The sequence below is a fragment of the Neofelis nebulosa genome, chromosome 2 (genome assembly GCF_028018385.1).
Source record: "Neofelis nebulosa isolate mNeoNeb1 chromosome 2, mNeoNeb1.pri, whole genome shotgun sequence".
Lineage (NCBI taxonomy): Eukaryota > Metazoa > Chordata > Mammalia > Carnivora > Felidae > Neofelis > Neofelis nebulosa.
This window is the reverse complement of record NC_080783.1, coordinates 156,013,125-156,034,577: the sequence shown is the minus strand read 5'-3', so window position 1 is coordinate 156,034,577 and position 21,453 is coordinate 156,013,125. Positions and strand designations below refer to the sequence as shown.

Genomic DNA, 21,453 nt, shown 5'->3' with positions numbered 1-21,453 from the left:
TTCTCCCCTGATTTTTTTTTCTTACATCCTTAGATAAATATTCCATAGTAACTGACTAAACGGTGTTAGAAGACTAAAAGAATTAATGAAATTTCTAAAAGTACTGCACATCTAGGGTACGCTCAAAGACTGGCAGAATTTGGTTCAAATATTATTTAATCTCTGGAGGTAATAAGCAATAAGTGAGAGGTACCGATTTTAAGTTAGGTAGTCAAACTTACCTATGCAGAGGGTTCCATCATTTGTGATAAACCTGTCTTGGTTACTGCTGGATCTGAAACCAGGTGCACACATACAGTAGTAACTTCCCTCTGTGTTAGTGCAGTTGGCATTTTCACCACAGGACTGGGTCAAATTTCCACACTCATTATCATCTGTGGACATATCAATTTAAAACATTATTTTTATATAATTGAAATTGATTTCTAATATTTCCTACCAGGATTTGGGAATTGTGACTGTTAAACAGTTAAACAGTATAAGGTAATGCGATGTCAATTTCTAGGAAAAATTAATGGTCCGATCGACATTCCACCCTGTGTTATTCTTATTTACAGTGGGAAGCCTTCTTTGTTGTTGCAAAGCAAAATAGAATCTCTTATTTCTGAAACACGGAACATAGTTATCGGATGTATACTGGGACATTTTCCAGATTTTATATGAAATTTAATTATAATAATGTCAATACATATATACTCATTTGTAAGTTTATAATTCTCTTTATAATTAGTCAAAAGCATATGGTAAGTTAAAAAATCAGAGATTACAAATTGACATGTTCTAATCATGTACCATTTATCTTTATTACTTATTCCCTAGAAGAATTTCGCATTACTAGGTTTCTTCACTTATTCATTAATATTTTTATTCATTACTATGTGCATTTTATTGTCCTATAGAAGAGTACACAAATACAAAAAAATTATATCATCGTCCAAGGTTTTGCCTAATAGTATTGTAATACAACTTATCAGAAAATATATAGGTTCATAAGCCCTTTGTAAAAATTAGAAAGCAAATTGATATAATCTGTCAAGTAAATAAAACCAAAAGTACGTGCTTTTCCATAGTGATCATGAGGGACTGGAAGAGACAGAAAATATTTTCAGGTGGCACTAAATCTTGCTGTAGGTTGAATTATGTCTCGCAAAAAGATATGTTCAAGTCTTAAGCCTGTGTCTTGTTGACTATGACTTTATAAACAGGGCATTTGCAGATGTAATCAAGTTGAGGTTATACTGAATTAGGTGGACCCTAATCCAGTGACTGGTATCCTTAAAATAAATTATATGGGAAATGTGGACATGAAGACACAGAAGAGAAAGCTATGTGAAAACAGAGAAAGAGCTTGAAGTGAATGTAGGATAGATAAGTATTGGGTAGAGAGCAGGAAGGTCACTAACAGGAAGGCAGAATGTTGGGCAAAGATGCAAGCAGAAGGTCATTGAAACATTTCTGAAGGTACAGGGAAGCCTAATTGGGGAACACAGAGAGAAATCATGAGGGAATTGTAAAAACAAAGTTGGAAAAATGCCTTTGATTTTTACCCCCCGTTTTTATCAAACCAAATTTAATTTCTCTTTAAAGAATGAATTGTTTAACATTTAATTCACACACAGGCTATTGCAGACATCTAGTGATGACTAAGAGTTGGAGAATTTTCCAACTGTTTTATAAATATGAATTCACTGAATCCTTACATAAGCTCTAGGAAGTAGCTGCCATTGTTATGCTAACTGCTGAAGAAAATAAGGACTAGAGAGAAAAGTAACTTGCCAACATCACACAGCTATTTATTTGCAGAGCCAGGTAGTTTGGTTCCAAAGCCTGTTCTCTTAACTGTTGCATCCTGCTGCCTCTATGAGAATTATTTAAAAATGCCAAAATGTATAATAAGAATTCATCAAATGAATTATGGGTCTGTTTTGCAAGATGGAAAGATATCGAGGTAGTGATTTCAGAAGGAAAATGGAAACTTTATTCAAATTCTATTTTTTAAAGTTTATTTATTTATTTTGAGAGAGAGAGAGAGAGAGAGAGAGAGAGAGAGAAAGCAGAGGAGGGGCAGAGAGAGAGGGAAAGAGAGAATCCCAAGCAGGCTCCACACTGCCAGTGTGTGTAGCTGGACGTGGGGCTCAAAGTCACAGTGAGATCATGACCTGAGCTGAGATCAAGCATCGGGGGCTTAACCGAATGAACCACCCAGGCGCCCCTGCATTTCATCTTTAACTTACATTTTATTTCCACTTCCTCATTTTCAAACATTAAGAATATAAGTATAGAAGTTAACATATGGCAGACAACTAAAGATGAATTCCTCTCTTTTTTCAAAAATGACTACTATGGACAGGTCAGGTAAGATTTGCAAATCCCATTTATATGCTTTGTCACTTTGAATTATTATATTAATTATAATAGACTAACTGCTATAAATGTATCTAAACATGTAATGGCTCAGTACAATAAAAAGATTATTGACTGCTCTAAACAGACACCACGGTTAGTGTTCAGGTAATTTTTCCACAATCAATGGTTCAGGGACACAGGGTGTCCTGTGTAATGTAATGACTCCACCACCCCAGAGGCCTTCCAAACTCTCTGTATTGATCCAGGTAGGGAGCTAGGGTTGAACAGAGCATAAGAGAGTCATGGGTCATGTCTGTAAAAGTCATCTATCACTCAAACCCATGAACCTGAGACTGATCTGAGCCAAGATCAAGAGTTGGACGCTTAACTGGCTGAGGCACCCAGGTGCCCCCATATTATGGAACTATTAAAAGATGTTATGGAAAGAGAAGGAAATAATGTCATTGATGTCTTTTCAACTCCCACCTAACTGCAGGGCAGTTTCCTACCTTGTAGTTTTCAGGAGAACACCTTTTTTATGATTTATTTTTTTATTTTATAGAGACAGAGTGTAGTGTGAGTGGAGGAGACAGGCAGAAGGAGAGAGAGAGAGGCAGACAGACAGACAGAGAAAGAGAGAATCTAAGCAGGCTCCACACTCAGTGCAGAGCCCGAGGTGGGACTTGATCTCACAACCCTGAGATCATGACCTGAGCTGAAATGAAGTTGGAAGCTTAACTGACTGAGGCACCCAGGAGCCTCCAGGGGAACACCTTATAAAACAGGGTTGTATGACTAACATTACTGCCATTCACTGAAGGCTCCCAACGAACCAGGGCACCATACTAAACACATCATATACATTATCTGACACACATTTTTAATCCTCACATAAACCTTATGATGCAGACATTATTCCTATTTTACAAACAAAACTGAAATATAAAAAGTTGGATTACCTTGCCCAAAGGCACACAAACAATAAGTGGCAAAGTCTGATTCAAGCCTGGACCATTCTGAATGTTGAAATGATCTCATCTTTCTTAAATACATTATAAAAAGAGTTCATAGTGGTAACAAGCTCCCATTTATTGAGTGTTTATTATGTGCTAGTCACTGTGATAGAAAGATTACTGTAAAATGGAAAATACATTGTGACTAACTCAGAAGACTGTCAAGAGGATTAAAGAAATTGATGTTCAGACAATGCTCAGAGTAGAGCCTAGCATGTTTTAAGCAGTACATACAGGCTGCTAATGTCTTTATTATTTGAAAAATAATACTCTTACCATTTTAATTGCTAGAAATTTGTTTGCACTCTGCTTAAGATTCTTAACAGCTACTTGGCCACTAGCATGTAATGTCATCCCTTCTCTGTGTAGAGGGAGCTTCCAAACTGTGGGAACCAGTTTAAATCACTTATCTTTATCCATCTATAACAATAAAGATATTTGTAGGGGCACCTGGGTGGCTCAGTCAGTTGAGCATCTGACTTTTTATTTCAGTTCAGGTCATGATCTCACGGTTTGTGAATTTAAGCCCTGCACTGGACTCTGCCTTGACAGTGAGGAGCCTGCTTAAGATTCTCTCTCTCTTTCCCTCTCTGCCTCTCTCTCTCAATCTCGCACAGACTCTGTCTCTCAAAAATAAATAAATAATTTACAAAAAGAGAATCTCTAAGTTCTCAAAATTAGTTTTCCCATAATTCAGTTTTTAAAAATTTCAGTAATTTAATGCTGCTCATTATAATTCTTTGGAAGAACGCTGAGAAGAAAGAAAGAGAAGAAAAATCATTTGTAACTCCATTACACAAAGATAACCACTCATCTCTTGAGGCATTTTTATTTGAAACATAATTCAGATGCAAAATATCTAGTTTTGTATATGGCTTTACACAGTACCATTATATTAACATTTTCCCCCCTAGGAATTACATGTTATTTAAGTTAGCTGAAATATCAACAAGATGGTGTTATTTCACTTTATGATGTGGAAATATACAGTTTCCTTAAAAAAAAGATCTCTGTGAACAGACTTGAATATTTGAGACCTGATCTTGACTGTTAACGATGAGGTCCAAAGCTCAACAAATATAAGATCTTAATGACTAGTAGGATGTCCTACAATTCAGATCTATTTCATGGTAAGACTTGTAGGACTCTGTGTTAGACTCCTTTCCTAGGCCCAAGGGAGGCCTGTTCCTAAAACAAAGGAAGCACTTTGGAGTGTCTTTTGCTCTGAGCACATACCTAAATTTCTACAATGGGCATACTACCATTTCAACTGCTTAAAAAAAATCAGTTCAAGAGAAAAACCAGTCAGCCTTCGAGAAGCAAGAACATTGTCTCTAATATCTAGAGCAGGGCTAGGCCAGGCCTTGCACCTAGATTTGTGTGTGTGTGTGTGTGTGTGTGTGTGTGTGTGTGTATTTGTGTGTGTGTATTTGCATCAGGCCTCTTTCTACCTTACCTTAATAGACACCTCTCTCTAATCCCTTGTTCACTGAAAGCTCTAAACCCCAGCATAATACCTGATTTATTCTTGTATAAATAGGACAGGGCAGCAAGAGAAGAGTTTTGAACTCCCCTGAGAGGCCAACAACTCAGAGATAGATAAGAACAAAGATTGAGCTCTCAAAACTCTATGCTCTATAGGCCAGGTAGGTGACTCCACCAAGTGTCAGATAACAGAAGGCAGTATGGCTTGTGATACTGGGAAGTACGTACTTTACCTAAAGGATTAACATTTTTAAAAATTCAAAAAGCATATTTAAAACACTTAGTTCATGTGTAGCATTTGGCTATACATTTGTCAACCCTTAGCTAAAACACATGGAGGCTGGAGGAGTTGAGAAAAATTGCTGAGAATCTGACAGTAAAGTCAGAGAAATTTTGAATGGCTTTATATAAAGTGGGCTGAAGAGTTAATACTTTATTAACATGTATATATTTAATTATTAATTTATTCTGTAAACAGAGATATCTTACACAACTCTAATGACAATATGCACATATACACTCACAGAGCAAGCATTTGTTTATGTACACATACAAAAAACCTAGTTTATTAAAATTAACTGAGAGTAGCTCACAGATTGAACACAATCATCTAAATCAAGTAAAAGAAAAATATCTCATAACACTAGGTTTGATTCAATCATTTAGTTACTCAAATATTTATGGAGTTTCCTAGTTCCCAAATGTGAATATGGTCTATACTGGGAAATAAGTAAAAATTAATCAAAAAGTCAGGATATGTGCCCTGCTGTCAGAGTTCACATTCTAAAGCAAGTTAACACAGGAGCATATAATTGAGTTCTTATTAAAATAAAAGTTTCAATTTTTATCTCAAAATTTGACTCCTTTTACAGCATACTGGGAGAAGTTTATATTAACTTTAAAAGAAATTGTGCTCTCAGATCAGTTATTGGTAATATAGAGAACGATGAAGATTTTATCCCTTGTGGCCTATAGCTGAAAAATGATATGCAAAAATACAGAGAAAAAGGACTCACTAGGTCTGAGGTATTGGTAAGAGTCTAAGAAAATGAGACACTGTATCAACTGATTATGTTTCTAAAAGTAAATTAAACATGGCAATATGTTATTGGACCTCAACACATTTTTAAAAGTCTTGGGTGACATTATGAATAGGCAGAAAAAAAGAGATTAACAATGAGTTTTGTGTCTTTCTCTACTGTGTGGTTTTGAGCACTTGACCTTTTAGCTTTCTTATCAAGAATTGGGAAATAAAAGTATTTTGTTATCTCTCGCCCAATCTTCTGGACTGGATATACAATAAGGACTAATTCCCTAATGGTCCCAGTCAAATCTTGTTTCGTAAAATAGCACTTATCTGGAAGTAACCTCCTCACTTCCCCCAAGATAGTGGAGATAGGCAAGAAATTATCTTTGTGAAGTAATATACAAATGTGAAATATTTAAATAGACTTAAGCTTTCCAGTGTCCAGCTTCATAATAATTAATTCTCAAGGAGAAAGTTTCTTTGGGTGGATATCATATAGGAAAACAGAAGGCTGCTTCTTTTGTGCTCTTATTTCCATTGTTCAAATCAACTTACCAGTTATGCTACCCACTCTCTGGAACACTATACTGAATCCTTTGTGTGGCATAATAAAATAAATATTTAGATTAGAGTATCACTTGAAAAGTTCATTGTAACACCATTAAGTGGGAAATAAAATTTTTAGAAGTTATAAAAACTGTTAAGGAGAAATAGTAACATTTTTTCGGCCAAAATTTTCAGAGGTTCATGTCTAACACACTGAGTTGAGCACTCCATGCACAAAGGAGTGCTCATAGCCTGTTACATAACAGGATCCACGGCTACTGGAGAGAAGATGTACAAAGGCCCAAATTATTAGAATGTAGTGTGTGTAACAAATACGAGAGGTATTTAGCAGTGCAGTGGTAACTCAGGGGAATGGTTTCCTGGGCAAATTTTCAGGATAGAAGGGTGAAGGTTATTTGTAGGGAAGGTTTAGAAGAGGAGGGGATGCTGGAAATGGCAATGAAGTATAAGAATTTAGACAAACTAGGGTGCCTGGGTGGCTCAGTTGGTCTGACTTCAGCTCAGGTCATGATCTCACGGTACATGAGTTCGAGCCCCACACTGGACTCGCTGCTGTCAGCACAGAGCCTGTTTCGATCCTCTGTCCCTTTCTCTCTCTGCCCCTCCCCCACTCATTCTCTCTCTCTCTCTCTCTCTCTCTCTCTCAAAACTAAAAAACAAAACTTAAAAAAAAAAAAAGAATTTAAACGAAAGGAGTCCCCAATAATCCTTTCAAAGGAAAGAGCTTCCCCAAATGTCTGGAGGCCTGTAGGAACAGCATATTTTATAGGAGAGCTATATTGTTGAACACTGGGTATGAGGGTAGAGATGAAGAGCAAGAAACTGTGCAGGTAGGCGTGGCCTGAACTGAGAAAACACTTGCTAAGAATTTGGGACTATATTCAGTGGGTAAGAAAATAGCCATCATCAGGTTTATGTAGTAGAGAAATCGGATTAGATTTGGATTTCAAACCAGTTTTGGAAATATAAGGGAAAATAGCTAAGATCCAAGTAGACCCAACAGAACACTACAAGACATGAAGAACTAACTTAGGGGCACCTGGGTGGCTCAGTTGGTTAAACGTATGACTCTTGGTTTTGGCTTAGGTCACGATCCCGCAGTTCATGAGATTGAATCCCATATCAAGCTCTGCACTGACAGCATGGAACCGGCTTGGGATTCTCTCTTTCTTTCTCCTTCCACCCCTCTCCTGCTCGTGCTTTCTTTCCCTCTCTCACAATAAATGAATAAACTTAAAAATTAAAAAAAAAATTGTATCAGCTGGATAATGGTTACATGTGGTTCTTTATATTATTATTATTATTTTTACTTTTGTGTGTTTGGATTTTTCATAATAAAATAATTTCTAAAACATTGGTGAGGATTGGAGACTAATAGGACATGAGTTAATTGGAGATAGAGGAAGTAGGGATGACTCCCAGGTTCCAAATTGGAGGAATTTCACTGATAAACTGATCCACTTACCAGGACAGGGGGAGGCAGAGGAGGAGCTTCCTTAGGGGCTAAGGAGAGAGTTTGCTTTTGGACAAGGAAAGACTGAGGTGCCTTTAGGACATTTAGAAAGGAGTATTAACAGTTGGGCAGTCAACTATATAGCCATAGATTGTTTAATCGCCAGGTAAAACACAAGGCTTCCCCCTCTTCCAGGGGATACATCAGAATCAAGAGCCTGGCATTTACTCAGCTCTAGTGCAAGAAACAAGCCTGCTGTCTTTGTACTTCTCTTTGGGTAGGCCCGCTCTCCTGACTCAACCTGCTTTGATCTCCATGGTTTTCATGAGTGTTGCTGTCACCTTACTGCACTCTTGTTTTTCCTTTTGTTGTTGCTGTTGTTTCTTATATGTTTTTACTTGGGTTTGATCTTCCTACCAACTGAGTGATACAGCCCAGAGGTTAGGATGTGAGAGTAGAGGACAAGGACCAAGAAAGCCTTTTAATTTATATTTGTTCCCAGTGCTGGCCAGAAAAATCTTTGGGGTTCCACATGGTTCAATCCAGCTTACCCGAAAACCACACAGGAGTTTAAAATAATACACAGATGCATATGCCAGAAAAATCCTCTTTTAGCATATTTTTGGTCAACTTGTTCCTGTGGTTGGTGGTTAGCTACTCATTTTGTTACCATGGGCTTACATTAAAAATTAGATCAGCATGATTTATATCTTAATAATCTGAAAGAAGAGAGGAAACATTTCTCATGCATCCTGCTGGATGGCTCATTTTATTTAATTGTTACAATAACACAATGATTGGTATTATTTCTATTTTATGTATGATGAAACTAAACCCCTGATAGGCTAAATCATGCAGTTTAGAAAGAAAATCTGTTGTACACAGTTTTTATACTAAAGACTACCTGGCTCTACCTTACATCTCTGCAGTGTAGAGTGACGGGTACTTTGTTATAAAGTGTTCTTTTTTTTTTTTTTAATTTTTTAAATTGATTTATTTTTTATGTTTATTCATTTTTGAAAGACAGAGAGAGACAGAGCACAAGCAGGGGTGGGGTGGAGAGAGAGGGGGACACAGAATCTGAAGCATGCTCCAGGCTCTGAGCTGTCAGCACAGAGCCCGACGTGGGGCTCGAACTCACCAACCGCGAGGTGGTGACCTGAGCCAAAGTCGGACGCTCAATGGACTGAGCCACCCAGGCGCCCCATAAAGTGTTCTTCCAAACAAGGCACAATTAATGGGCATCTAATTCTCCAAACTCAAGAGTGCTGTAGAGTATCCAGGTAATGACACATTTTTGGCAACAAACTACATAATTGTATTACTTTCTGTATAATGAAGTTTTACTGGGTTTATAAGACACTGGCTTTCTAGCAGTTGAGCATGATTTTAGTTTCTATTCCATTTTTTAATCCATTGATCTCAGTCAGGAAAAAAATAATTAAAAAAGAAAAAATATTGTTCTCTTTTCCAAGCACTTGAGATATTGGCGGGACTCAAATGGATTCTAACAATGTGAAAGCCACAGAACCTTAAGAGCACATCACTCTTACACACATTTTCCCTCTGGTAATGATCTCCAGTATTGTTCCTTAAATCCGAACACTAAAATGACTATAACTATTATGTGATTCCTTGTGAAACAGGGCCTCTATGTCAAAGGTGAAGCAATGGGAGAGGTTTTTTTTTTTGTTTTTTGTTTTGTTTTTTTCTCTTTTCTATTTCTCCCCATGGCAGGCTGCCGGGCTTGTGTGTGTCCAGTGGCATTGGCAATTAATACTCTTCTCATCCCAATGCTCTAATGAACCGAGAAAAATCATCATTATCAGCCTCCTCAATTATGGACTTTCTTCGGTTTGTACTTATCTTGGGAATATTAAGGTTTGAAGCAACAAGTATCATTTCAAGGTTTTTGAAAGGAAAAGTATGCCTTTGAATACGGATTGGGAATTTTGCCAAGGATATGCATCCCCCTTCCAATGTATAGAATGGTTTTTGTTGCTGTTTTTGCATTTACTTATTTTCTGAAGGAAATGTAGCACTTACGAAAATGTTCCCATTTTATGCTATGATCATTTTTTGGCCCTTTGTCAGAGCTATTAAAACACACATTTTAGAGCAAATAAGCAAAACCAAGTCTAAGCAGAGTAGGCAAACAGAAAGAAAACAAGCCATCTTATTTCTCTAGACACTGGAAACCACTTCTCTTGCTCATTGGCCGCAGAGGGTGGGATAAAAATCCTCATGCATTTATTTCAGATTATGAATCAATGATTCTAATTTTTTTTCATTCTGTTGTATCTATTAACTATAATAGTAAAGATGAATAATACTCGTATAATCTTTCTGGTACTTAAGTGATGGTTATGAAATACGTTTTGAGAAACTAGTTTTATTGATTTTTGTTTCTAATCATTAAAGTAATACATATTCAAGGGGAAAATCAAATCAATGATAGAGAGAAAAACCTTACAAGCTCTCAGTTACAAAAAAAGTCACCAGTTAACAAAGGAAAAATGATTAGAATAGTATCAGATCTTCCCAACATAACTGAGAGACAGTGGGGTAGCATGTGTAAGTTACTGGGATAAAATAACTGATCCTATTGTTCTCTCTCTAAGCAGCTAAAGAAATCTTTCGCTCATGGGAGTGCAAAGCATTTGTAGAAATGCATGGATTCAGATATTAGATCACCCACCCATGTACTCTGTGTCAAGTAAACATTCAACATAGTGTTCTAATCAAATAATAATGTATTTTGTATACAGGCCTCAATACAGAGGAAAATTAGGCTGAGGTATAATAATGGTGGATAATCATCCTTACAATATATAAATGCAATTGGATGATGACTGTATGATTATGAATGTGTAAATTAAGAGATAATTAGGGTTCTTATATTTACTGAAATGAAAAACTAATAATACTAGGGACATAACAGGGTTCATAGAGTTGATATTACTTTGATCAAGGTGAGAATAGGGTACAGTGGGCAAGTAAAACACACTGCAGAAAAGAAATGTGGTTACCTAATTTTATTTTATTTTATTTTTTATTTTTAAAAATTAAAAAAAAAAATTTTTTTTAACGTTTATTTATTTTTGAGACAGAGAGAGACAGAGCATGAACGGGGAGGGTCAGAGAGAGGGAGACACAGAATCTGAAACAGGCTCCAGGCTCTGAGCTGTCAGCACAGTGCCCAACGCGGGGCTTGAACTCACGGACCGCGAGATCATGACCTGAGCTGAAGTCGGACGCTTAACCGACTGAGCCACCCAGGCGCCCCTGTGGTTACCTAATTTTAGTCAAGCACAAAAATATGTATTTGATGATGAGTACCAGGAGTAGGTATAGAGGAGCAAGAATTTCCTGTCCTGACAAAATTTATTTTTGTCATCCACCTGTACATAGTATAATGATGATATGCTGCCTTCCATAACTTGTGATTGTAACTGTGACCTCAATATTTACCACACTTAGGTGTGACAAATGGTACTGACATGATAAAACTATCAGTTTTGTCTGTATTTTCTTTTCTTTTTCTTTTTTTTAAGTTAAACTAAGATTTTGCTTGTCCTGTGTCTGAGTAATATTCTTTCCTGATGCCTACATTGATGATCCCAACTTCACCTATTCTTGTACATTTTATTATCCATTCCTAGATACATGACTGTATTAATAGCTGAGAAAAAGTGGCAAAAAACTCAAAACTTATTTCTCTACCAGCCAATAGGTGCATCTTGATGTCGGACTGGTTGATATTAAAAAATAGTATTTGTTTAATGCTCAAACCTAAGTTATTTTTTAATTTTTTGTAGGTCAAAGCCTAACACTCATTGTTTAAATCCCTTGATCATAGTACAGGGCCCTGAGAGCAAAGCATGTGCAGGATTGCCGGCTATCTGCAATAAACATTTAATGCATCCCTAAAATGCCTCAGTTAGCAGCCCTTTGTCCTTCTCAGAGATTACATTCACTTTGTGTTTTCATCTTTTACCCCTGGGGACACTCCTACTTTTTTTTTTTTTTCCCTCCACGCTTGATCTCTCTGCATTTTAATTCAATAGCTACTAGATATTCCTAAAGTCTCCCAACAATTCCCTAAATTAACTATGTAAACTTTAAATTTATTACCTTCCTCTGCAAAGATGACAACCATTTTGCCTCCCTCAAGTTCTTTTTATCTACACCATTATTTCACAAGTCCTTGTGTAGAACCATGTTGAAGATACTGTTGATTCTTTCTCTCCCTGTCTTGTCCATCCAAGCATAAACTTTATCTTGACAATGTCAGAATGACACCTTTTTCTTTAGATATTTGCCATAAATCATATCAAACATTCTTCAAAAATTATACTAAAATGTCATTTATGTATTTTTGCTTTAAAACTAATATATCTATACATATATGTACAGGTATGTGTAAATGTAACATACATAGTTTTTATTTGTTGAAAGAAAAGAATACAGAAATTTAATTTCAATGATTTTTCCATCTTTTTGGTGACATATCCTTGCAAATCTCACAGATATCTCAATATGTACAAAATAAAGTACAATAGTGGTGAGGGCATATTTAAAAATCTATGGCCACATAAAACTAATCAAATAGCAAATTTTGGTTAATGCAAAATATGGTACTAATCTACTTGAGAAAAGTTGCCACAGAAGCTTACCATCCCTTAAGAAAACTTGACATGCAAAACTATGGTATACAGAAAAGCTTGTCTCATATTTTATGAATATTAAGATAAGATTCCCATATTTTGCTATTATAAGTTGATGGATTCTCTACAAATAGGTCCTTCATTTTAAACTGTGAGATTATCAAGGAAAAAGACCATAAATTATTGATATTTGTATATTTGGACATTTGTATATATTTGGTACATAAGAGATACACAACAAATGCTTGTTCAATGAGGAGATCACAATATGGAATCTTTTTGTTTGCACCCATAGCTGAGCATGTCACACACCTTTTATTGTCAAACTGTTTAAAAATTTTAATGTCTATTTATTTTTGAGAGAGAGAGAGAGAGAGAGAGAGAGTAAGCAGGGGAGGGGCAGAGAGAGAGGGAGACACAGAAGCTGAAGCTGGCTCCAGGTTCTGAGCTGTCAGCACAGATCCTGACGTGGGGCTTGAACTTGTGAGCTACAAAATCATGACCTGAGCTGAAGTTGGACACTCAACCTACTGAGCCACCCAGGTGCCCCTATTGACAAACTGTTTAAAACTTGGTATGGTGCTTGTAAGAGGTATAAATCATACTAGTGTTCAAACCACAACAGAGGCTGCTCAGTGGACAATTTCCTTCATATTTCCTCCATATTTCCTTTGCCCTAACCCCACTCTGCTCCTTTGTGTACCTGTCCTTCCTACCCGATCCCAAATTCCTCTGATCCTGCCTATTTAGGAGTAGGCTCACTTCCAGAGTGCTGCCAAGATTATCTTTCTTTGCCTTCTGAAGTTTCTTTAGCAAGAAAGAACCCTCTAATTGGATTTGGATATTTGAGATCTACTTTGGGACTATGAAAAATAAATCCTGTATTCATAGTTTTCATATCATCAGGATTAAATATGACATTGGTTTAAATTTAAATTAAATATGACATCTGCTTTAATCATACAGCATATCACAAAACTATTATTTTATCATTTATGTCTGGCTGGTCTCAAATCATCGGTCACTTGACTGTTTTATGGGATCTCTTCATAAGAAAAAATAAAAATAAATTTACATATAATAAAATCACGGCCCCAAGAAATAATTAAAGCATTTAAAGAAACGCTGTTTTATGGGGCATATAATAAACATATGGACATTTCTTCAATTCTCAGAAGAGTTCATTGACTTAAAACTTGTTGCTATTCAAAAAAAGGTGTGAGTAATTTATAGCTATTTAAATTGAAAATGATACTAGGTGTAATCAAATATCACGCTTCTAACCCTAAAATAATTGCCTTAAGGGTCAGTTAGAAATTGCTTTCCTCCATAAGTTTTGTAGCCTCATACCACTGGTTAGGTACACTGAGCAGTAAGATGATTTAGCTAATAGTACCGACTCTGGGAAAAGACCCGATGCCTTATTTTCTGGACCAGCGATCTGACCCAATATGGGATGGTAAAAGTGATTATATAACTTGAGATACGAATACTTAAGAGCAAGGGAGACTGATTCAAAAACTTTGTCCAACTTGAAAATGAATGTTCAAGATCAGAGTGATCCTGATATTACTGTATAATGTACATTTCCTTATCACTCTAGTGCTTTTCTAGCTCAGAGTATGCAGTTACCGCATTTTTTTTATGTTTAATAGCATCCTTTTATGACAAGCCACTGAAGTCTTAGAGGTTTCTCATTTTTATTTCAGACACTATTTCTGATCAAAATACAAAGCAGAAAAGGTTGCAACAATAACCTTAGAATTAAGTTGTTTACATCCCCGTATATGATGCAAAAGTAAGTGAAAACAGCAAGGACATTCTAGGCAGTTTGGATTGGGCTGCATTCCTGCTATCTACTTAAAATGTTTTCATGTTTATTTTTCCCCAGCACTATTGTTAGCAGTGTCATTTTAAAACCTAATAAAATTCTTCCATTTAAGCCCTTTTTTCCCCCCTAAAATGTTTCATCAATCATAGTAAAACTGTTTTCTGTCATGGGATAATTGCAAATTGGCAAGCCAAAAAGGGCATCTACATGTCCTCGTCCCCCTTATCTCTATACTGGGCAGGAATGACAGCCAATTTATTAGTTGAGATATAGTTAAACTCATCAAATAAAATACTGTTTTCTGCCTCTGTGATGTTTTCTGTTACAGTATCAAAGTTGTTTCTTTCAAAGCCCATTTACAGATGGCTGTGATAACAGTTAGTTATGCCTAATGACTTTGTTGTGCAGACTTATTGAAAATGAGAACATCTTGGTTCTGGCTAAACGACTCATACTAGATATTCTGGTAGCAGAAGGACATATAATCAGAATAGAATTCTGCTTAATGCTGTGTTAAAAAATTTTACAAAAGCTTTGAGTCGAGAAGATAAGCCCCAGTCCTGGATTTATTTACAAACAGTTGTGTTATTTCAGGCAAGTCACTTAGTTCTATTTTGTCTGTGTTTTTTTCATCCACAAAGTGCTGATATTAATAATATACTGTCTAAATTTCTGCAGAAATGTTCTCAGCAATAAATAAGATGGTGAATATAACTGTACTTAAATAAATAAAACTTTGAAGCTATTTTATTCCTAAGTATTTTAATCTTTAAAATCAGAATTCACCTACTCATAATATAAAAATATAATTGCTGCTTATGATTACTTAGTCCAGAGTTCTGAAAAAATCCAAGTATATATTTGGGGAGATTCCTGTTTTAATGTGAAATCTATAATTGTTGTATTTTTAAAAATCTTAATAAGATTTTTAAATCTTATTTTAAAATAAGGGGTGCCTGGGTGGCTCAGTAGGTTAAGTGTCCGACTTCAGCGCAGGTCATGATCTTGCAGTTGTGGGTTCCAGCCCTGCATCGGGCTCTGTGCTGGCAGCTCAGAGCCTGGGGCCTGCTTTGGATTCTGTGTCTTCCTCTCTCTCTGCCCCTCCCCCACCTGCTCTCTCCCCAAAATAAATAAATATTAAAAAAAAAATCTTTATAACCATCACAGTTAACTATGATTCAAAAAGCCATAATCTGTATAATACTTTGTTATAAAAATAAAACATAAGTGAAAAATTAACTGAGGATTCAATTTTAACTGTGCTAGAAAAGGAATATCTCCTTTGGAGCACTAACTCCTTGTACTTGCTTGTTTATAGCAGGCAAACCTTGCAGGCTGACATAAAAATATAAATAATATAGACTAACATGCCAACATTTCAGCTTTTATAGTACTCCCAGAGATACCTAAACAATCAGTGTTAATTTAAGGGGAAAAAAATGGAACATTTCCTTATCTCATGTCCCAACAATTTTGTAGCAAACAATAAAATGATTTTCCAAGATCAAGTATAACTAGAATCTTCTTTTAAATAACCTACTAAGGCACCTGGGTGGCTCATTCGGCTAAGCATCTGACAGTTGGTTTCAGCTCAGGTCATGATCTCAGGGCTCATGAGTTTGAACCCTGCATTGGGTTCTGTGCTGATGGCGTGGAGCGGAGCCTGCTTCAGATCCTCTGTCTCCTTCTCTCCCTTACCCTGCTCTCACGCTCTCTCTCAGCCTCTCAAAAATAAACATTTAAAAAATATATTAAAAAAATAAATAACCTACTCCAAAGACTAATAGCTGGAAAGAACAAGAGATTATAAGTATTAAAACTACTGGACCCATTTACATCTATCTATCTATTTTTTTTTTTTTTTTAATTTTAGAGTGAGAGTATGTGTGAGTTGGGAGAGAGGTGGGGGGGGGGGTGGGGGGGGAAGAAAAAGATGGAGAATCTTAAGCAGGCTCCATGGTCAGAGTAGAGCCTGATGTGGGGCTCTATCTCACCACCATGAGATCATGATCTGAACCAAAATCAAGAGTCAGATGCTTAACCGACTGAGCCACCCAGATGCCCCTATCTATCTCTTATAAGAAGAAGAAAGTAATTGCTAACATTTATTGAATATTTATTATGTGCTAGGCAGTCACATTACTGTATCATTTAAATACTAAAACAAAACTCTGAAGTAATATTGCCCCATTTTATAGATGAAAACACTGAAGGCACAGAGATGTTAGCACACAGCAGGACAGAGCATTAGACTGTCAGAGCTGGATTTTAAATCTGACAGCTGAGCTGATGCTGTAAAATATTAAACAAGACTTATATCATCTCCAATGAACATGGTGACAAAAGAACTATTTTCCAATGAGAAAGGAAAGTTTATTTTATCTTGACAGTAATGACAGCATAGAACGCCCTCCACCAAAAAAACAAAAAAACAAAAAAAAGAAAGAAAGAAAAAAAGAAAAAAAAAACAGTAATTTGAATCCTGGTTGAAAAGAGCCATCATGAAATTGGGAAAAACACATATTGAAGAGTCACATAGGTCAAACTTTGAATCTTATATGACATGTCCAAAGTTTAATTTCCCCACCAGCAAAATGGAATCAAGGATGTCCACTGAAGGGTTATTGTGAAGATTAAGAATCCATTAAAGAGGAGAGAGGGAAGAACAGGCGGAATAAAGAGGATTTCCAAGACAGTAAAAATGGTCTGTATGATTCTATACTGGTGGATACATTTCATTATACATTTTTTCCAAACCTGCAGAATATACCCCAACAGTGAACCCTACTGTAAACTGTGGTCTTTAGGTGATAATGTGTCCAGATAAGTTCATCAGTTGTAACAAATGTACCACTCTAGTGGGGATGTTGTTGATAATGGAAAACGCTGTGCAAGTGTTGGCTTAGGGGGTGTATGGACAATTCTATACCTTCCTCTCAATTTGCTGTGAATCTAAAATTGCTTTAAAAAATAAAGACAAAAAGAAAAAAAAAACATTAAATATCTTCAGGTAGTAGTACTTGGCACACTGGAGGTGTTATACAAATATTAAGAATAATAAAACATACTAACTTTTGATTTTTTAATGTTTTTATGTATTTTTCAGACAGAGAGAGAGCATGAGCAAGAGAGGGGCAGAGAGAGAGGGAGACACAGAATCCGAAGCAGGCCCCAGGCTTTGAGCTGTCAGCACAGAGCCCGATGCAGGGCTCGAACTCAAGGACTGTGAGTTCATGACCTGAGACGAAGTCAGACACTCAACTGACTAAGCCACCCAGGTGCCCCAAAACATACTAACTTTTGAATAAATACGAAGGAATGAAAACAATTACTTTAAACCCACTGCTTAGGTTATGTAAAGCCCATATTTATCTTTTTTTTTTAATGTAAAGTCCATATTTATCATCATACTGTATGGTCTCTTTTATGTAAAGCCCATATTTATCATCATACTGTATGGTCATGATGAAAAAGTTTGAATTTTCTATCAGTATGAATTTTAGATTTAATATTTATAGTCAAATCTTCATTAAGACAGGAAATAAAAACTTATAAATTATTGCCTAATTTTAAAAGTAGAATTAATAGATTTAACTATAGATTTTATTGACTTCCAAGTTTTCTGGTGTAGCAAATTTAGAACAAATGGAAATTACAAATATGTTAAAAAGAATAAAGTCTAACACATGAGGAACTTACATTAAAAAAAAAGCTTCATTCCTATAGCAAAGCTCTATAATTTAAGGACTGTATAATTTCACATTAGTACATTGATATGAGTTTGTTAAATTAGAAAAGGAACACGCTGGAAATAAAATTTATTATTTAGAAAATGAAGAGAAGGGTGGTGGCTATTTGGTTTTACAAATATAACTGCTTACTGCCAAAACTTTCTCAAATTCTGCATAACAGTTCTGTTTTCTAATTAATTTCTCGAATTGTAAGACCTTTCACATAGTTTCATGGCCAAAATACATCTGCACATGTTTCCCCTCAAATGTTTTTTATACCACAGCGATACTCCATCTGTTGTCGCCGCCTTGCCTGTGCGGCACCAAAAGTGTGGGAAGTCTGCTTGGGAAATAAGATTGCCAGTGGACCCTGCTCCCACCGGGTGGGGGCCTCTCAGCTCTGAACATCAGACTGGATTCAGTTGCAAAGCACATATTTCTGTGGTTTTAAAGGAAGCCAGACAGGTGGCACCCTTAGGTTGTTAGCATTTGCATTTTCTCTCAAATATCAAGTTCTCTCCACTTTATTCCAGATTTAGTTTCTTCTTCTTCTTCTTTTTTTTTTTTTCCCTTTGAGTTAGTTTCAAAGCATTTTTAAAAACAAGTTCCTGGTTTTGGTTCAGATTTTAAGAGTTAAACCAAGAACTTTTGTTATCCATTTTATATCTTTAAAATGAGTTTAGTTTTGCTTCATGTAACAGAGCAAATATCTAGTAACTCGTTTCCGTATTCACATAAGCATTATACATAAGCTATGTATATATAGAGATTACCTTCAGTTATAAGGAAACAAAGGATTCTGAGTGACTCTTCTGATTATAATTAAAGATATTATTTAAAGGGCCCCTGGGTGGCTCAGTCAGTTAAGCATCTGACTTCGGCTCAGGTCATGATCTCACAGTTTGTGGGTTTGAGCCCTGCATCAGGCTCTGTGCTGACAGCTCAGAGTTTTGACCCTGCTTCAGATGTCTGTGTCTCCCTCTCTCTCTGCCCCTCCCCTATGCGTGCTCTGTCTCTCCCTCTGTCTCAAAAATAAATAGACATTAAAAAATTAAAAAAATATTATTTAAAAATACTCACATAAACATTTATAGTTTTAAAGGTATTCGTATTGGAGAACCTGGGTAGCCCAGGAGGTTGAGCATCCCACTTTGGCTCAGGTCATGATCTCATGGCTCTGCTTGTGGGGCTGAGCCCTTGGTCTGGCTCTGTGCTGACAGCTCAGAGCCTGGAGCCTGCTTCGGATTCTGTGTCTCCCTCTCTCTCTGCCCCTCTCCCACTCATGCACTGTCTCTCTCTCTCTCTCTCTCTCTCTCTTTCTCAAATACAAATAAACATTTAAAAACTTTAATAAAAAATAAAAAAAGACATTCCTATGACTATACTTAAAGTTTCAAATAAGGCATATTTTATGAGCAAGTACAATATATTGTACTTGAATATAATGTATGTTTGAATAAAATGTAACATATATCAATTTCTCCTAAGTGATGTGGGATGTAGCATGCATGGCAATAGTTCAGTGACAACAAAAATAAGAAGGAAGCCTATTTATATAATGTTAATTTAAACACATAAAACACATTTTTCAATGAGTTTTGCCACCTAAAATCTTTACAATATATTGCCCAGGTTATTATCTTTCTCCACTTGTAAACTGTGCTAAAATATCCATTATTGCTACAGGGTTTTTGTTTCATGTCGTTTATTCATATGTATGCATATTCTATAGTTTTCCTCTTCAAAACTCTAAGAAGAGTTTTGACTAGTTTAACAAATTGTTTGGAGCAACTGAGGAAATCTTTGGGTATTCATGAACATTAACTTCGATTTCATTATTGGATTATTGGGCCTTTTGTGCTAATCTTTGAAGAAAAGTATATTCTCTTTTCTTTGCTTGATCAGTATACTGAACACACACACACACACACACACACACACACACCCATTTCTTTCAAGCACCCCTTACTAGGGTGCACAACCACAGACCTTCTCCCCCTGTGATGCTACCTCTCCTAATATTCTCTCAAATATATACACAAACACAAGTATCTTTATTATATTCTAGTTCATCTTTACTGAAAAGTATTCTACTGGATTTCTAATTTGGCAGCAATTAGTCTGATTTTAAATTATTATTTAATAAATACCCATAAAATTACAGGGAAAATCACAACCCTTTGTTATATCTTCTTGTGGATACAGGTGAATTTTAGTGCCTATTGATTTTAGATTTATTTTCTTCTACTTTTTCAGGTATTTACTGGCAACTTATTCATGCCATTTGGCTTTACAATTTTTTTATAGTGTCTCTTTTAAACATATGACTCCAAAATTTTAGGAGGTAAAAAATAATAAAAAGAATGGAAATACATCCATGATGCCTTTCACTTTTATACTGTATTATACCCAAGGAAACAGTATTGCTGTATTAATTTCCTTTTACTGCTATAACAAATTACCACAAACTTGGTGGCTATAAGGAACACAGATTTATTATCTTGGAATTTTAGAGGTTGGAGTCTGAAGTGAGTTCAAGGGGGCTAAAATGTGTCCGTGGGACTGAGTTTTCTCCAAGAAGCTGCAGGGAAGAATCCATTTTCTTGCCTTTCTGGCTTCTAGAAAGAGCCTCACTTCCATTGTCAAAGCTAGGAATGGCTAGTTGAGTCTTTCTCAAATCTCTTCACTCTGAAACTGATACATTCTGCCACCTTCTTCCACACTTTAGAATACTTGAGAGATACAATGGGCTCACCCAATCTAAGATAATTGCTCTATTTTAAGGTCACATGATTAGCAACCTTAATTTCATCTGCAAACGTAGTTTCTTCTTTCCATGTAACATGACATTCTTAGAAGTTCTGAGAATTCGGGCATGCATATCCATGGGGGCCATTATTCTGCCTACCACCTATTTCACATGGTGAAGAAACATTAACAAAAGGAACAAATAGACTGCAGCGGGCAGGTGATAACATTTGTCTTTCAGATCCTATTACAATCACAAAGAAAAAAATAAATTAATTAACTTTTTTTTCCTCCTACAGAATTAAAATTGGGAATTTATGTGATTATTAAGCAATCCTCAGTCTCGACCATTGTTTGTTTCTGGATATAACTCTGAAAAGTAGATATGAAATGGTTTCTGAGTTGCAACTCTGATGGAGGAAATGTTAATTATTACTTAGAAAGAATATCCAATGATAAATTAATGATATGACAATTATAACACAAAACCAATGGTGGTGAAAATCTATGGTTAAAACACCAATATAATGAGCAAATAAAGTTGTCAAGTTTCATAGTAGGAAGAAGATAATCCTACACTAATAT

At 35.9% G+C, this 21,453-nt stretch overlaps 1 protein-coding gene across 3 annotated transcripts in view; it reads right to left on the bottom strand.

The window, feature by feature from the left end:
* Window positions 1-21,453, bottom strand: part of ADGRL4 (adhesion G protein-coupled receptor L4) — a 110,015-nt gene that overhangs the window by 51,167 nt on the left and 37,395 nt on the right. For all 3 annotated transcript variants that reach the window (XM_058716864.1, XM_058716863.1, XM_058716862.1), the window contains exon 3: window positions 222-374. In XM_058716864.1, the coding sequence (XP_058572847.1) occupies window positions 222-374 (153 nt within the window). The remainder of the gene's footprint in view (window positions 1-221; window positions 375-21,453) is intronic.